This window comes from Rattus norvegicus, chromosome X, assembly GCF_021556685.1.
Source record: "Rattus norvegicus strain SHRSP/BbbUtx chromosome X, alternate assembly SHRSP_T2T, whole genome shotgun sequence".
NCBI classification, from domain to species: domain Eukaryota; kingdom Metazoa; phylum Chordata; class Mammalia; order Rodentia; family Muridae; genus Rattus; species Rattus norvegicus.
In genome coordinates, this window is record NC_141554.1 from 43,227,387 (window position 1) to 43,246,108 (window position 18,722).

At 40.0% G+C, this 18,722-nt stretch overlaps 1 protein-coding gene across 6 annotated transcripts in view; it reads right to left on the reverse strand.

Annotated features, from left to right (window-relative positions):
- The window catches only part of Rps6ka3 (ribosomal protein S6 kinase A3), a 106,187-nt gene extending 92,549 nt beyond the window's left edge, over positions 1-13,638 (reverse strand). For 2 of the 6 annotated variants that reach the window (NM_001192004.4, NM_001446956.1), the window contains 1 exon segment: positions 13,125-13,412. In NM_001192004.4, coding sequence (NP_001178933.1) covers positions 13,125-13,193 — 69 coding nt within the window. In that variant the 5' untranslated portion in view covers positions 13,194-13,412. 6 annotated transcript variants of the gene reach the window in all.
- Between the last annotated feature and the right edge of the window lie 5,084 nt (positions 13,639-18,722).

The window sequence follows — 18,722 nt, forward strand, 5'->3', positions numbered from 1 at the left end:
CACACACACTGTAATAGTTACTCCTCTTGAATTATTTCAATTGCTAGCTAGACACACACACACACACACACACACACACACACACTGTAATAGTTATTCCTCTTGAATTATTTCAATTGCTAGCTAGATCTTGGAGGAAAGAAGCTAAGTAAGGACAAAGGTAAGAGGTAACAGAGATGGAGTCTTAAAAAGAATTCATCTAGTAAGCTGATTTAACTTCACAGTTTTTTTTTAGATTTATTGTTCTGATTATCAATGGATTCCTATACTTTTGCTTAAAAATTTATTGAGTTTCTAAGACCAAGGGGACTATTTACTGCCCCCGTTCTCAAGTACTGTCTGTAGCTTTCTATAATTAATCTATAGCCCCATGCTGTGTTCCTCAAGGAACTCTCTGCTCCTGCTCACATAAGGTAGAGTAGGTAGTGAGGCATCCTAAAGTATGTTCATAGGACCTAGGCCTTTCTGAATCCAACTGAAAAACCATTGTTCTAGGGTAAGTTTTGTATTTATTACATCTAAAATGAAATTGAGAACACAAACATATAGGCTATTTTCTTTTTCTCTAGGGAAAAAAACACCACTTAAACTCCCAAATCAGTAACAAGCACACAAATTAGGACAAAAAGCAAATGGAGCTATCCCTAATATGATTAGTTACTAGGAAAATGCAAACCATAACAATGAGATATTTTAATTACTACAGACAGTTTCAGTAAAAAAATGTATCACTTGTTGGGGAGAATGTGGAGCACTATCACTAAGGACAATGGAAAATGGTGCAAATGAGTTGGAAAACAGTTTGGTAAATCCTCAAAAATGTTAACAAATCATGTAACTCCACAACTTTACTTCTAGATACATAAGACAACTGAGAACATGCATTTACACAAAACTTCTACTCAATCATTCAAAATACCATTATGCATAATAATCAAAAAGTAGAAATTTGAAATAAGTCAAATTCCATCAGTTGGTGAGTAAACAAAATTCGGTGTAGTCACACAACATGGATGAGCCCTGAAAACGTCACAGTGAGTAAAGACAACACACGAAAGGCCACATATATTATATTATATATTATAGGATTCCATTAATATGAAATGTGTGGAATAGGTAACTATAAAGATGGAAATTAGGTCACTGGTTGCCAGTGAGTGTGAGGAAAATGTGACAGTTAATGAGTAGGGCATTTCTTTTGGAGTAAGGGCAATGTTCTGTAATCAGACAGTGAGAAAACAAGTCACTGACTGTGTTGGTTACTTTTCATCAACTAGATACAAACCAGTCACCTGGCAGAGGGGACCTCAATTGAGGAATTGTTTCTATCAGACTGGTCTGTGGGCATGTCTGTGAGTGTATTTTCTTGCTTAATGACAGATGTGGGAGGGACCAGCCCATTGTGGGTGGAGCCACCTTGTAGGTGGTCCTGGGTTATATAAAAAGGGATGAGCAAACCATGGGACCCCAGTGTTCCTCTATGATCTCTGCTTCAGTTCTTACCTGAGTTCCTATCCGGACTTCTCTCAATGACCAGAACTTCCCTCAATTATCAGGATGTGTAAGCCAAATAAATCCTTTCTTCCCCAAGGTGGTTTTGGTCAATGTCTTATGACAGCAACAGAAAGCAAACTAGGACACATACTTTTTAGAGATAAATCTTGTAGTCTATAATTTCTATCTCAATTAAAAATTAAGCCATTCACTTGTTTAAAAATCTAATGAAATAACTAATTTTTCTTATACTACAGCAACATAACATTTTTTCAATTTTTTAAAAAATATTTTTAGTTAAAGCAGACCCTACTTCCTGGCACTTTAAAGAAGTATCTAATAACCCCCCCCCCCCACACACACACACTGAAAGTAGGAATCAAATATCAACAGGTAACGATTCATTTAAAAACTGCAAAGAACAGGCCACATTTACTCAAATAGATACCTACCTATGGGCTTCTGTAAGGAGAGCTGTTAAGTAAGGTTTAGACAGTCTCCTTCTTCCCCACTTCAAATACAAGACACTTTGTTTCAGTGGTAGCATAGCTGTTTAGAAATCTCAAAGCATTTTCCCATATAATATGAAATACATTTACTATGGACAGTTTAAAAAAGCTGTATGTGCAAAGCAGTATTAGTTTTTACTGATACACTATTATTATGTAGTCTCTATTAAGAACACCATTTCTAGTTCATGCCAGGATCACATCCTCCATTGGGCCCCTATGTGAGAAGACTTTCATACATGAAAAGTTGCCCATCTTTCTAGGTCATTAACCTCCTTAGATTCTCACAGATACAGCTACTTATGCAAACCACCTGGATACTTTATGCATGCAGATGATTTCATCTAGATGGAATCACTCATCTGGATGTTCTCAATTCAAGCAGGCCAACCCAGGGGAAAGTCAACACAATTTGCAATCTGTGAGACTTGGGTTTGAAATGGTGCCCCGGTTTACTAGCTGTGCAGTCTCATGAGCAGTTTACTTCCCCTTTGCCCAGCTTTTAAGGGAAGAATAATTATATACCTCATTCTAGTTAATATATACTGAGTACCTAATCAAATGGGCACTGAGTAAATTTGAGTGTTCACATTAACCTAGGAGAGAAAGAGTAATGACCTTGACATACTCCACAGTATTTGATTACAGGTAACCTCCAAAGTTGCTTCTTTACACCAAGGACTGGTTAAATTTTCCAAATTTACAAACTAAAGGCAGGCTGATTTTTATTATTCTGACAAAGAGAACAAAGTTAAAATTAACAAAAAGAAGAGGAAAATAGTTGAATTTTTACATAGTGGCTATTTAAATTTCTCTATTTAAGACAGTTGGGAAATAATTACTTTTAAATTATATTTGTTGTGAATGGAAAAATGAAGTTTAGTGAAATAGAGTGTTCTGAACAGGTCTCAGTTTGTGTGTATGTATGTGTGTTTGTATTTGAGGCAGGGTTTCTATGTGTAACCTTGGCTGTTCTGGAACTCGCTATGTGCCCAGGCTGTCCTTGAACTCACAGAGATCTTTTTGCCTCTACATTCCTAGTGCTGGGATTAAAAGTATGCACCACAACACCTGGCTAGGTCTATTTTCTTACATAGAGTAGGCTAAATCAATCTTAGCTAAATAATTCTATACTAAATTAAAAATTAAAAGGTTCTAGTTCCGCAAGACACTTGAGCCCACTTTCAGTTTCAAGTGGCACAGTAGAATGTAAAAAATACAACATGTGAAGTTACCACGCAGCGCTTTTTCATTCAACAACACAGAATATAATTATGTACTTTTCTGCCCTATTTCCATTGCTTTGTACTTCTGTCCACAAGCTCAGTCCAGAAGAGGAAGCTTATAATTGCAACATTTTGGTAGCTAAATATTCTCATTGCTTCACAGGAAATGCCACCAGACAAACAACTGAAGAGTAGAATCATGGGTTGTGAGTGTAAAATCACTTAAGAAGGCTTATAAAAATCATCAATATAGAAAATGGTTAACTTTGAAAAACATGTATTAAATATATTTTCCTTTAGAAAAATACCTTACCCTGTTCATTTCAAAATACTAATATGCAAAAAATGGAAAACTGGACACTGAACCAGAAGGAAAGGGAGGTTCTATTTGTGCAAATCCTATAATCTATGAGTGCACTAGTCTATAAAATAGACAATAAACACAGGGGACTATTTCAACTAAAAATTCACGACTGGGATGTTAGCTTAGTGATAGGGTAATTTCCTAGTATGTGTCCTGTGTTCCATCCCCAGAATGGATGACTTCTTCAGTCACAGAAGACTGTATTTCAAGTGCATATCAACCCACCATTAATACTGAATTCAACAGTGCTAAGCTACAAGATTTAACTTTATAAAATAATTTATTTTTATTGAGATCGGGTGTGGCAGGTTGCAAGTGCATGGAGATGCCCACAGAAGCCAGAAGAGGGCGACAGATCCCCTGGAGTTGGAGTTACAGGTGGCTAAGTTCCCCAAGGGATATAGATGCTAGACACTGAAGTCCAGTCCTCTGGAAGAGCAGCAGGCACGCTTAACTGCTGAGCCATGCCCCTGCTCCTTTCAGTTTATAAAAATCAACATATACGCGTGCATGTACAATGTGTAAAGAGTGTGGGTCTGTATGGGCCAAAGTGCACCCGTGGAGCTCAGAGGACAATCTTTGAAGGTTCTTCCCCTCTACCTTATTTGAGTCTGGCTCTGTATTCTTTTTCCTCTGCATAAGGCAGGCCATCTGGCCCTTGAGTTTCAGGGGATTCTCACTGTCTGCCTTCCACCTCCTAGTAGGACTGTTAGAATTATAAATGCATATGCTACAAATCTGTCTTTTGTATGGGTTCTGCAAACTCGAACTCAGGTCTTCACGTTATATGGCAATTGCTTTTATCCAGGTTCGTTTCTTTTTCTCCAGTTAAGATGAAGTCTCATATAGCTCAGGCTCATCTCAAACTTGATATATGTAGTTCAGGATGACCTTGAACTACTCATGCTCAGGTGTCCCACCTGCCATTCTCTAGTATGACTTGCATGTACCACTATGCCCAGCTAACTTCTTTTTTAAAGTGAATCTTCATTATTTTATAGTGTTTTCAGTATAAAATATCACCTCTGTTATCAAATGAGTAGAAATACATAATATTTTAATTGTGAGGATTTTACTGTATGTTTTGTAAGATTTCTAGAGCCAAGATTTCTTCCTAACTACTGCATACTAGATGCAGTTCAATTTATTAGTGTCAAAATGGTCTTCTGCTTTAGGCTATCATTTGATACCTGCTTCTAACACATATCTTATGACTGAACTGAATTTCCTATATCAAGCTTTGTGAACCAAAGGATTAGAGCTAAGTGCACAGAAATCTAGATGACCAGGTCAGATTTAAAGATCTTTGTATATAAGATGACATACAAAAATCAATTTATATGGTCAACAAAACATAATCAACACTTAAAGTAAGAGACTGTATTGGCTGAGATGGAGAAATTCTCTTTAACTTCCTTTGGCTATAACACCACTATTATAGGAGAGAAGGATGAAGAAATCTAAAAGTGCTTTTGGATTGACCTCTAAGTGTAGAATAATGAATATTTGGGAAGCCAGCAAAATCTCCCAAGAACTGAACTGGACTCACAGTGTGGGAATCTAACTCTATGTGGGGGATATCGATAAGCTCGCTTTCTACTTTACAGCTGCCTGGTCATCCATTCACATTCTGTTTCCTAGCTGACATTTTTTAGAGACGGAGATAAATAATTAAGCCATTTTGTTATGGTATACGGAAACATAAATTATCATTTACAATTAGGTAATATTTCTAGTAAATACCTCATCTTCTGTGTATGTCTATCCCAACCCTCAGTGACTTATTATAGATGTCAAGTTGCAGTATCAAAAAGTGGGAATCCCTGGTCTACATGATGGATAGAGCCTAAGAAAAGACTGAGGATGTTCTTTTACATTATTTGGTTAATTTAAAAAAGAAAGTCAAAATATTCCTATGTTAAAAATGGCTCCACCTAAATATTACTAGCCTTAGTTTTCTACTTTCTGGTAGCTAGCTGCAGGCTAGAAGCAGTTAATTTAAAAAGGAGAGTGTAGGGGTTGGGGATTTAGCTCAGTGGTAGAGCGCTTGCCTAGCAAGCGCAAGGCCCTGAGTTCAGTCCCCAGCTCCGGAAAAAAAAAAAAAGAAAAAAAAAAGGGAGAGTGTAAGGCAGCAGGGAGACTGACAGAAGAATAAAGTGGCGTATGATAAACAAAACAAAACACCCTTTTAAGAAAAAACCTGAGCATGGTGGTGTGCACCTATAATCTAAGCCCTTGGAAAGCTGAGGCAAGAGGAACAGCAGTTCTAGGCCAGCCTAGTCAGTCACACAGCAAATTTGAGGCCAGCCTGGACTATATTGAAAAACAAAAAGGGAAAAATTAAAAATTTTAAATACCTGACAAAAGTAGGAAGTTTGTATAGGGGGCTATTTAGTAAAGGCTTGATATTAAAGAACTATGTAACAAATGATTATCAAAAGTTGAATTAAAATTTTTAATTTTTAAATATTTTATTAAAAATTATTTTTTTTAACATTTATTGATTAGCTGGGAGGGGAGGAAGCACAAGCATGTCACTTCGTACATGTGCCATGTCACGCACATGTGTGGAGATCAGAGGACAATTTATGGCAGTTGTACCTTTCTGCTATGTGGGTCTCAAGATAGAATTTAGGTCATCAGGCATGGTGAATAAGCATCTTTACCCACTGAGACATCTTGTTGGCCTTAGGTTATATTTAAATTTTAGTTCACTATTGAGTTGAAAACTTATTGTACAACTTAGATATTAATTAAAAACGAAATGAAATTTTTGTTGATAAAGCCAAAAGCTTCAAGACAGTCAATTAAAATTAGGAGTTCTTTTCTGGGCAATACTAAATCAAGTTACAAGCTAGTGTTATTTGAGATGCCAATAGGTAGTTCATGAAAACAGGGTTCTGACATCATCTCAAATCCTGCTCTTGTCTTGTTCAAATACTGTTGATTGTTTATAAAGGCAGGGTCTCACTATGTACCGCTGGCTTCTATAGTGTTTTTTTGTCCTTATTTTATTTATTTATTTATTTTTCAGTTTCACTGTGTACATCATCTTACAAGTTCTCAGAAATTATTCAGTAAAGATATTCCATATTTTCACACTTACAAATATAATGTGCTCTTATTTTGGGGGAAGGGGTTGACTGCTGGGCCATATATCCTTTAATGACAACTCCAGAACCTTTGGACATTTAAAAAATAGTATCTCTAAAGTCTTCTCTGTAAAATACTCTATAGTATTCAAAGTTTTAAAAATATCAACACCACACAATGACAGAATCCAAAGGGTTACATTTCTAGACAGGAAATCCTATTTATTCAAGGCCTATTCAATAACCAAAATAAATGTACTTACAGTAATGGGGAGGTGTGCTATATTAATTTCCCTAAAAGTAAAATGAACAAGAACCGATTACCCATAAATTATGAGATGTGTATACCTTGTCTTGTTATACTTTAAGAAATTGAAATTGTATCTGTTGATGCCATATACTGACTTTAACCACTTCTGTACAGGTGATCCTGTATTTCACTGATCATTAAGACACCATCGAGTGTAAAGTGTGTTATCATTTTATATTTCTCTAAGGAAAAAACTAGTATGCTAATTCATGACATACCTTCTGATTAGAAAAATTTTAAGATGTGAATACACTTAGAAAATATCCTTTCCTATATGTCCCTCATGATAACTCTGTTGGTTTTTATCCTTTAAAGATAATGTTTGGCAAGAACAATACAAAAAGAACAAGAACTTAGAAATTTCTGTTCATTTTATCCTTACATTCAAATATTACAATGATTCTGTTTTAAAGAAGCAAAAAATAATTTTACCTGCTTTACTTAAATCTGGAAAAATATTCAAGACAGTTCTTTGAGTGAGTCATTTATAAGTATTATTTAATAAATACAAATCATAGATTACACAATTATTTTACATGCATTATCATTTCATTTAATTCTTATCATAACTCTAAAGTCAATATTTTTATAATTAATTTGAAGATTGAAGAATAGACACAGTAAATAACCTTGATATAGTTAGAAAGTTAAACGCAAGGCCAAGACTCAAAACACAGATCTTTATAGCTCCAAGTTTTCTTTTTTTAAACATTTTTATCATGAAGCAAATGATGAGACAAAGTTCCTTTTAAGTTTCAAAAGCTGAAATTCTCAACTATCAATAATAACTAGTGAATTCAAATACCCTAAATGATCATTACCTGCCACATGAGCATATTTTCTTCTGACTTGTTTCACAATATGTGCATTGTGTATTTTTTTGTTGAATGTACTTATTTTGTTGAGTTTTGACACATTTTACTTAGCAAGTAAAGTATTGTTTATATTCCTTTGTGTTAATGCTTTTTGGTATTAAACTGATAAATCAGACTATCTACCAGCTGATCTTTGTTCTAGGTTCATGAGACAAGTCATTGTATAAAATCTAAACAACACACTGCTGGGAGCAAGGATGCATTAATACTAGGTATTAAAATGTAATCACTTATTATTCCCATGATTCAGAGAATGGGATTTAAACACACACACACACACACACACACACACACACACACACACACACAGAGAGAGAGAGAGAGAGAGAGAGAAAGAGAGAGAGAGAGACAGACAGACAGATAGACACACACACAGAGGCCTCTCTATTTTAAAGCTTAAAAATGTATTTTTCATTCAAACATGTTAACAATTGAACACTATTATACTCAGGCATCATTAGAGACACAACTAAATGTTATTATCCTTTATTACAATCTGCACCACTGGGCCTAAAGCATCCAATCTGCAATGAGTGAATTAGGCCACTCTGATGTCACTCATCATTTATAGCCTGCCATTACACATGTTCTCAAACATGAAGGGTAGAGCAAAGCTTGTTAATTGTGAGGATGGCATGAAGGTTTTACTACACAATGATTAAAGGAAAACTTCACGAACAATTCTGCAATTCAGTATTCTCTATAAATAATTTGCTACACTCCTGTTTATTTAACAACTTATCAAGTCAAGTCCTTGGTTCAGGACCTCACATCTAAATTATGTCACTTTTCTTATGTAAAGTTACGATATATTTATTGTGATTTCCAGAAGTGCAATAAAGAAAAGACCAAGTGTACCTATACTTGCTTCTTTGAATAAACACTTTAATCCCTTTATCTTAAGGTTCAAAGTAACACAGGAAGTTTCATGTTTTGGATACTCTACTAATACAGTACCTGGCTGCCAAAATAAGGCAGATTTCTAGATTTTTTTAAATTTTTTTTTCTTGGACATTTTATGTATTTACATTTTAAATGTTATCCACTTTCCCAGTTCCCCCCTCTCTATCCCACCCCTGCTTCTATGAGGATGCTCCCACTCCCACCCTAGATTTTCAGAAACTACTGTTCTATATCAAAATCACTAAAAATGATGAAGTATTCAGTAATGTATCACAGGTACTTGACAGTTAACATGAAGTAGTACCTGTCTTTGCCTTAGATCTTCACTTGGGTAAAATTAAAAACAAACAACCCTGCAGAGTGGTAGAAATGAAACAGGAAGCAGAAAAGAACCTAATAAAACACGTGTTCTAAGTCAATCGTCATAGATGAATAAAACATTTTCCCAACAGATGAAACTTAAGAACCCTATACAATACATATTAGAAACACTGTAGAAACTCTATGCTATATTACACTGAAAATTACTGCCTATTTTTTGGGGTTAAAAATGGCTCCATGTTCATTAAACATTATCTACAGCACAAAGTTCTTTTATTTTTGGATCAAATACAGTAGTTTTCAGGGTCTGTTAGGTACTTGTTATTTAAAGGAAGTCAGGTGACTATTTCTATGCAACACTTTGGACATAAACATTGTTTATATTATAAACAATACATTGCACTGTGACCATTTTTAAAGAGCAAAAATAACCTTCATTACTTCGTACACTGTTTCTATTTAGATTAGCATTTATCCAAACTCTACTGCGATTAAGAAAAACCATACACTTTAAGTTAGGCTTGTCATCTAGTGATATTTGTCACTGGCAGCAGTGGCAACGGATTTGTAGAAGAACTATAATTCATTGATATCTACCCCTTGATATCTAAATAGTCAAATATTGAAAAAAGGTACTTGCTACTTTAGGTAATCCATTAAGGATTTCTGAATTCATCTAATTATTTAGGAAGTAGTTTTGATTTTTTCATTTTCTAATAACCCTCACTTTGCTTACACAGTACTTCATTATCCTAATTTGCCTTAAACATTTGGCCTAGTTCTAGCCTATCATGTTATGACCCACGTTTGAGTTCAACAAAAGGGTTTTTTTTTTTTTAACACCATGAGACTTGTGTGAGGTCTTAAAGCAGGAAGGCTGGTATGAAGGAATAAGAAACTGTTTTTAGAGGCCCTCAGGTCTTGTAAAGTTGTTTATATTTCAATGAGGAATTAAGGTGATAAGAAGAGTCATAAGCACACTATTCCCAACCTTCATGATTTATTTAGCAGACATTTATTGAGTTCATAATATGTATGTGCCAGGCAATGTGTTAACTGCTGAGGACTTGGAGAAATACGAGGGTTTGTTGTCAAGAGCTCAGTGTAACTAGCAATGAGACCATAAATGCAATCCTATATAGACCAACCCTAAAATCTTTTAGCATGGAGAGAAAATTTCTGATGCATTTTCTCAAGTAAATATTTCTTTAGAAACCCTGATGTGAATATACTGATGAGAAGAGGCATAATAATGGATAACAATACTAGACCTCTATGAAAACTCACTCTTTTCTCACTGGTTTTTGTAGTGGAAAATCATATCGAAAGTAATTTACTTCAAATACCTTAACAACCAAAGGAAGCAGAGTCTCTAAAGGCAATTTGTTGAAGTCTACTGTTAATGAATCTAAGCAATCCCTGGCTCTGACATACCTTATTGCCAGAACAGTAAGAAAACTTTTAGAAATTAGAATTTGTGCAATCTTATCCATCAGGCTTTGGAAAACATGACACTGACACACACGTGTGTGTGCGCACACATACTCTCTCTATATCTACACACACACACATATATATATATATATTATACATCATACATTAATACAATCTCTAACTATCAGCATATCTATCCATGCTTTGGTTCTTGCCACAAATGATCTGAAGAACCTCTTCCAGCATATAGCAAGCATACAGTTTGTATCTACCTGGCTTCAAATTATGACTCTGACATTTACTATTTATAATCTTTATGCTCTTAACAACTGAATTTACTTTCCTAATCTGTAACAACGGAGACCACAATCCTCTCTGCTGGGTTACAGGGGGGATAAAATGAAACAGCATGTTTAACATAGTACTTTTGGATACAGTAGATGCTAAACAAGTAGGCCTGTACTTTATCTAAATGCATACTATACAGATAAAAGGATAAAGTAGAATTTTAAATTATTTCTCCCTGCATATTGACACATACCAAGAAAAATGTGGATTAATAATCAAACAACCAAAGGAACAAACTATTCAAAGGCAATTTGTTGAGGTATAACTTTAATAAATCATTTTTAATATAGCAGTGGATTTGTTTGGAATCATATTTATTACTGTGTAGATTTAAAAAGCAGACTCATAGCAGGCATATGCCTTTAATCCCAGTTCTTGGGAGGCAGAGGCAGGTGGATCTCTGTGAGACCAAGGCCAGCCTGCTCTACAGAGTGAGTTCCAGAAGAGCCTGCACTGTTTCAAAAACTAAGGAAAAAAACTAAAAAAAAAAAAAGGCAGATTATAAAGGTAGATTATAAACAAATACAACTTCGTCGACAGGTTTAGTAATTTTAACCACCTTTATAGCTGTAGTTTTAAATGGATTTTTTTTTCTTTAGGAAAAAAATGAAGAGACTCCCTTGCCATACTGGTTTTCCACACTCCCAATTGAAATGATGGTTAAGCATTCTAAGTTTAACTTTATTATTAAAGATTTATAGTATCATATTGGCTCTAAATTAAAATAAAATTCTTGTATTCTGCCAGCCTTAAAAAAGCGATTTCCCTTTTTTACACCAGCCTTTCCTTTAAAAAAAAGTAACATGTACCTACGTCTTTGTTATTTTAGAACAGCATTATCCAGTAGTAAATTATTAAGCATAGACTCGTAAGGTTTATTACAACTCTTCCTGCATATAGGAACAAGTAAATATTTTTATATGGTAGTAGAGGTGACTGGGGAGAAAAATTTGAAAAAAACGATCTGAATGGATTCCCCTCTTCTCCCCTTCCCCCTCCCGGAGAATGTCAGTGTCCCGCATCTCACACCAAACTGAGCCTGAGTTTTACTGACGTAACCAGTAACCCTACCCACCTCTCACACTGCGGAGGCCGACGGGGGCAGTGGCTGCCGCCAAGTACACCACTCATCAGAGCCTGCCCCATTCCACCCCCGCGTTTCAGTCATGCTTTCCAGAAATGGGGTCACTCGCTCAGTAACTATTACACACACCCAGCCTATCATTCTCTAATCCCCTAAAGTCCGCTGCGAGGATAGAAGCAGCGAAAAGTCAAGAAAGAAGAATCACAGACGCGCCACCATCAGGAACTGATTTCCCACTCTGGAGAGGAGCGCTGATACCCTGGAATGGATCTTGTCTGCATTATTTTCTTAGATTTCCAGTTGATTCTGGGACAGGGGCGGCTGCAAAAAGCTTGGTGCTGGGATGTGTCCGCGGAAATTCTGTTTTGCCTTGTTTGGGTACGGTTTGGGTTTCTGACACTGGGGTGGGTATCTTAGGGACGATCACCAGATCCCGGGAGAGGAAAATCAGACAGCCCTTTTACAGCGTCCGCTGATCTCCTTGAATTTCACCCGCTCACCTCCACAGACAGGAAGCAAAAGTTATACTCGGGGTCTTCCAACTCAGTGACCTCAAAAACCTGGGAGTAGGGGACCTGAGGCGTTCCGTTTTTCTTTTGCAGCAGCAGCAGCAGCAGTAGCAGCAGCAGAGAGCGCTGCGGCAGACTGACTGGGGAGGGGGTTGTCCCTTAGTCCTGTACCCCTTTCTCAAAACCCTCAAGGCTCGCTACCCTGCCCTGTGCGCCCGTCTCCCTGCAGCAACCCCCTCCCGCGGCCAGCCTCAGTCTTGGCTCCTGGTGAACCAAACCCAAAGTCGCTAAGATTCCGGAGAAGCCCCTAGAGCCGGCAGGGCCAAACTTCCCAACTCCCCGCCGCCGGCTCCTGCTTTGCCTCCTGCTTCCCCCACGCAAAGTTGATTAAAACAGGCTCTTTGCAAAGCCTCAGCGCCCACTCCAAACCCCACGCGCCGCCACACCGGCAGCCCCCCCCCCCCAAAAGCAGGGAGGAGGTGAGGGTGCGGGAATAGACAGATAGGCAAAGCCCAACGACCCAAAGCAGAATCCCGCACCGGGAACGAAATAGGAGCCAGAGAAGGTGGGCTAAGGGGCAGCTCGGGGAAGAGAGCTAGTGCCGGCGGGGGCGTGGGGAAGGGGCGCGCCTGCCCTGCCGCACAGCTGCACTCACCTCAGCGCTGTCGGAAGGGCTCTCCACAGCCATCTTCTGCCACGGGTCCGCCAGCTGCGCCAGCGGCATCTTCCCCCCTCCCCGGCCCGCCGCCGCCTTCACCGCCTCCTCCCTCCCCACCCGCCCCACAGCCGGCCCGGCTCCTTCGCTACTCGAGCGCAAGGCAGAGTCCAGAAGCAGCAGCGGATCAGCCGCGGCTCCCGGGAGCGAGCTCGACGCCGACACTGACCACCCGAATGCCCAGCGCCTGGCCACAGCCGCCCGCACTCCGAGCGAGAGCCTTGCGCCGCCGCCAGGCACCAGGGCTCGCCCCTTTCTTCCTCTCCTCCTTCCGCCGCCCGGACTACGGCTCCGCCCCCCACCTCCCCTCCCCGCTGGTTCCCGCGCCCGATCCCAACAGAACAGCGACGGCCGCGCGCTCCCCCACTTCCGCTTACAACATGGCGTCTAAGCGATACCTGTCTCTCAGAGCGAGGCTGGGCGGCCCCCACCACCACCGCGCGCACCCAGGGGCGGGGTTGGTGCAGAACACGCCCCTGGCTGCTACGCTCGGCTCCGCCCCTTTCCCACCCCCCACCCCTTCCTCCTCCTTCTACCCAGCCTCAGCTTCTGGGCCTCGCCTACTTTCAGGAAGGGCGAGCCCAAAAGATTTGGGGGCGTTGGCGGGAGATGGGGGGGTGGGTAGAAATGGGCTATGCGGGGAGGTCGAGAGGCCAGTGTCTTTTAATTGCCACGAGTCGTAGCAGCTCGGAGACTAGTTGAGACTGGGAGAACAGAGGGGTTCGCGCTCAGCTGGAGAAGCTAGGAAAGGCGCTGGGGGCGCAGTCCTGTGTTAGCAGCCCCGGGTGGAGGAAGGAGGTGTCTTTTCGGCCTTTCTCCTCCAGGGGTGCGCGTGGGCGCGCCTATGCTAAGGGCACATCCTCTCCTGGCTCAAGACTCTCCTTCTTCAGGGTCACAAGCTGGGTATTCACTTGACCCCTTTCCTTCTGCTTGGATGGGGACTCAAGAGGCTTCGTTCCCCGGACCTAGCTACATGTAGGTTCAGCTCCCAATTTGATTCAAAGCTTTTCAAGTTGACTCTCCTGTTCAATATTTAGTACTTTGGAAAATTTTCGTCCCACCCTACCCCCGCCCTAATAACCCTTCCAAAGTTGCATAGAGCCCTCGAGTTTCAGCCCAGACTGTTACACTCCTCCCTTTCTACCTAAATCTTAAAAGAAAACAGAGGTTCCTTAAGGTTGCCCTTCTTGGCAGAGATTAAGGAGTTAGTAAAAATATCTTCTAGGCAGGAGCGCAGGGTTCCTGCTCCTCCGTTGACTTTAAATAAAAGATTAGATTTTTTTTTAAATCAAGCTGGTCGTAGGCGGAGGAGAAAGGGAGGGGAGGTTGTGACTCCTCCTCTTGCCCAAGAAGAGGAAGCCCTAGGTTAAGGGAACCCAATCCTCAGTCGGCAACGGAGCCACAGATTTCTAAGAGTTTGAGAATTAAGGCCTGGGCGCTGAGTGGATTCCGGGAAGATTCAATCCTGGATTCTCCAGCCTGCTGCTTAGATGCGCTGAGTACGTCTGGGATGTGTAAAAGTCGCTGGGCTGAGTGGAAAGCTACTGCAGCCCCTGGCTAACTGCCCTGTATCGGGAAACACACACACAAACACACACACACACACACACACACACACACACACACACACACACACACACACACGCCGGCGCGCGCGCGGAACGAACACACACACACACATTCTGCTTGTCCACACACACACACATTCTGCTTGTCCACACACACACACACACACACACACACACACACACACACACACACACATTCTGCTTGTCTCCCCAGTCCCCCAGGCCTGGAGGGAGGCATCGCTAGCCTCCCACGCTTGGCTACCACAGCGCGTCCCCCCGCTGTGCTCTCCCTGCACGCCTTTTAACAGTTTCCTTTAATCATCCCAGGATCCAGACACCTGGAGTGTCCCCGCCTCCCTCCCTTTGGCAGGCAGGTGTAGAATGACCTTACAAATCCACACCTAGCTGGCCAGGTCTGTGAGGGCTCGGCGAGGTTTCTTGCCTGGTCCGACAGAGACAGGTGTTGGGCTCTTTTTGCTGCCATCTGCAGTGTGCCCCTCCAGGCCTGGGAGCCTCGTCTGATGAAAGCTCCAACTGTTTAGGGAGGGCAGCCGGAAATTCTTGCTGAGAGCCCACTCCCTCAGCCTTGAACTCAGGGACAGATCACGTTAAACAACAACTAGACAGGCTCAGAATGAACCCGGGGAGAGAGGGACATGGAGATGCTTGTCACCAAATTTGATTCCTGTGCTGCAAGTGCAAGTAGGGCCCTAACTCAAGCTAGTCGGCTACACCGTCTTGATGTAAAAAACGTGCTCACAGAAGTTTGTCGATTTGGAATTATGTGTTATTTTGCATTTATACACAGAATGCCTAAGTTATGTGCCCAAACACTCTCTGGCACTAATTACTTCATAGAAGCCATATAAAACAAACATTTTGAGCCAGGTAGAGGTTTTGTTTAATGCGTAAAGACACTTACTGCTAAGACCTGAGTTTTGATCTCCTGGACAAGAATGGTGGAAGGAGAGAACTGACTCCTAGAAGTTGTTCTATGATCTCCTAAGCTGGCTCACATAGGCACACACATATACAACAAATAAATTAATGTAATTAAAAAAAAGAAGCAAAGCGTGCTGTGTGCAGTTTTCAGAACCAGCTTTTGCTGGTTTCTGTTTACTCTGAAAACAAAGCAGAGTAATTTAATTCAATTTTATTTTTTGTAGTTCTCTGGATTGGCCTTGGGGCCTCACCCACGTTATGCAAGCATTCTGCCCCTGAGTTATATCCCCAAGCCTTTTTTTCTTTAGCCTTGTTCTGAGTCAAGCGCTCACTAAGTCTCCCAGTTAAGATTAAGTCTTGTAATTTTCCTGCCTCGAACTACCAAGTAACTGGGGATTACAGGCCAGTGGCATTACATGCTGCCTGGAATAATTTTGAAAACAAGGTTAACTGCAGTTGTGGGATTGGTTGCTAAGAATGGGTTCAAACACCCGTACCACAGATGTCTTCTTGAACATGGGATCAACTTAAACGGAGAACTGATTTAGAAAAATACAATTCTCCTTCTTTTTGCCTCCAAAAGGAAAGAAAAGAAAATGATGGGCGAGTGTTTATTTAATCAGATCCAAAAGTAGTGAAATAATCCTCTTTGCTTGAATAATTTAGGGAAAATCGACTAAGAGGACAACATTTATCCCTGCACCATCCCCTGTACACTTTGGTTTTTCATTAGTGTAAATCCAGGAGGGTTACAGCATCACACAGTCTGGGGCTGATGGCATTCAATAGCAGGAAGGTTGCTTCGACATTTAGAATTTGGCCTGAATCATGCCACTGTTTCCATGGGCTCAGGTTACCTTTCTCCAGATTACTCTGGCTTTGTTCAGTTGGTCTCCAGCACTCAATGTGTTGGTTTTTTGTTTTTTTGTTTTTGCTTTATACACACAAGTTCATCTCTTGCCTGATTACATTTCAGTTTCATCTCAAGCAGAAACACCTTTCATTTTAAGAAGGGCCAAAGTGCTTTCTGGTTCTGGAGATCCCTTTTACAGCCAGCAAAATGGTTTTGCATTGCAGTTTTGGAGACATATTTGCCTTTTAGAAGTCCTGTTCCCAGCAGCTACCAAGAGAGAGGATTTTGAAACAGTAGTTGATGCTCCCCTGAACAAGATTACATTTGTTTTTCCTAACAAAGAACTCTTAAGTCTTGCTATTCAAAGATGAGTTGCCTCTTCTCTCCAAACCTGGGAAGACAGTAAATTTCTAGCCTTATGTAGCTACTGAGCTATGCTGGTCCAAATTTGGATGGGTCACAACATCCAGGTGGTTGTGACATATGCCTTTAATCCCAACACTTGGGAGACCGAAGCAGGAGGATCTCTGAATTTGAGGCCAGTTTGGTTTACTGAACTAGTTCCAGGACAGCCAGGGCTACACAGAGAAACCCTGTCTCAAATAACCAAAAAATAAAGAAGTAAGCAAACAAACAAAACAAGATGAGCTGGTGTGCTGTATCTTAAGAAAAGAATATAAAATATCTCATCAATAATATTTTGTATGGACACTGTATGTTGAAATGATATGACTCTCTTGTGCTAAGTGAAATTTCATTATATTGTTCAATTTTGATTTGTTTGTGACAGAATCTCATCACATACCCTAGACTGGCCTCAAATGTCTGATCCTCCTGCCTTTGTTTCCTGAGTACTGGAATTGCAGGTAAGCAGCCATCCCCATGCCTGGCTTCTGACTTTGCCTTTAAAAGGTATAAACTCATTCTTACATATGTCATTTCTGGTTAAGCTCCACACTATAGTTCTAAAAGACAGCACTGATCTAGAATTATCTTTTAACATTGAGCCTTTTAAGAATGCCTAAGGTCCTTTAACCTTGAAGTCATAGCTTCAAATTCTGTGCCTCACCCCCCCCTCTCTTTTCCCGCCCCCCCCACCCCATGTAGAATCAGCAGAAAGGATTGATTCATTTATCTCCTAATCTCCCTACTATATGTCTCCAGATCCAAAATACTGGAAAATTATTACTTGAAACAAAAGAGCTGAGGAATCAGCAAACCTGAGCAGAACATCAGTTTAAGTTTCCAAGAAATGATTTTTTTAAAGAAATGATTTTTAATATATGACTTGACACCTTGCTTTAACCTTCTCTGTCCCCAACAATTTCCTGGCATAACTATAATCTTTGCGTACAAGTTTAAATGGGCACTCATTTAATAAATAGCATTTGTCAAAGGAAGGAGTTACCTCAGTCTGGAAAAGTCACAACATGACTAGATGTGGCTCATGGTGCAACTGCTACTCAAAGTCCCAGTTCTGTACATATGGACCTGACACTAGTATAGAAAACTTGCAAAGTATAATCATCATGTCCAGAAAAGGATTTTCCTTTTATGTTACTCAAAGTTTATCTGCTTTCACAAAAAGAAAGGGTAAACAAGTACTAGACAGCTTCTTTTTTACAGAAGGCTTCAGGCTCCTAGCTTACATCACAAAAGACAAGAGTTTAACGAAATGCATGGTAGTGTTGCTTTCATGTATATGTTTTTTTGAGACTTCTGAAATAAAAATGTTCTTAAGGCCAGGGGTGGTATACAGTCCTAGTTTCAGCACTCTGGAAGCAGAGGATTCTGGATATTTTATTTATTTGAGAAAATTCAAATTTTTGGAAATGTAAGAATTTTCTCTTAGGTTCCTCTCAATATAGAAAGTTCAATAACATGATGAAAAGTATTAATAAATTCTGTAAGGATCAAGGGCAACACTATTCTATAATACAAATAGATGGAATGCTTCCTTTTAAATTTTTTATTTATTGGGGTTGGGGGATGGCACAGCGGTTAAGAGCACTGACTGCTCTTCCAGAGGTCCTGAGTTCAATTCCCAGCACCCACATGGTGGCTCACAACCATCTGTAATGGGATCTGATGACCTCTTCTGGTGTGTCTGAAGACAGTGACAGTGTACTCACATACAGGAAATAAATAAATCTTTAATTACTTATTTATTTGTGT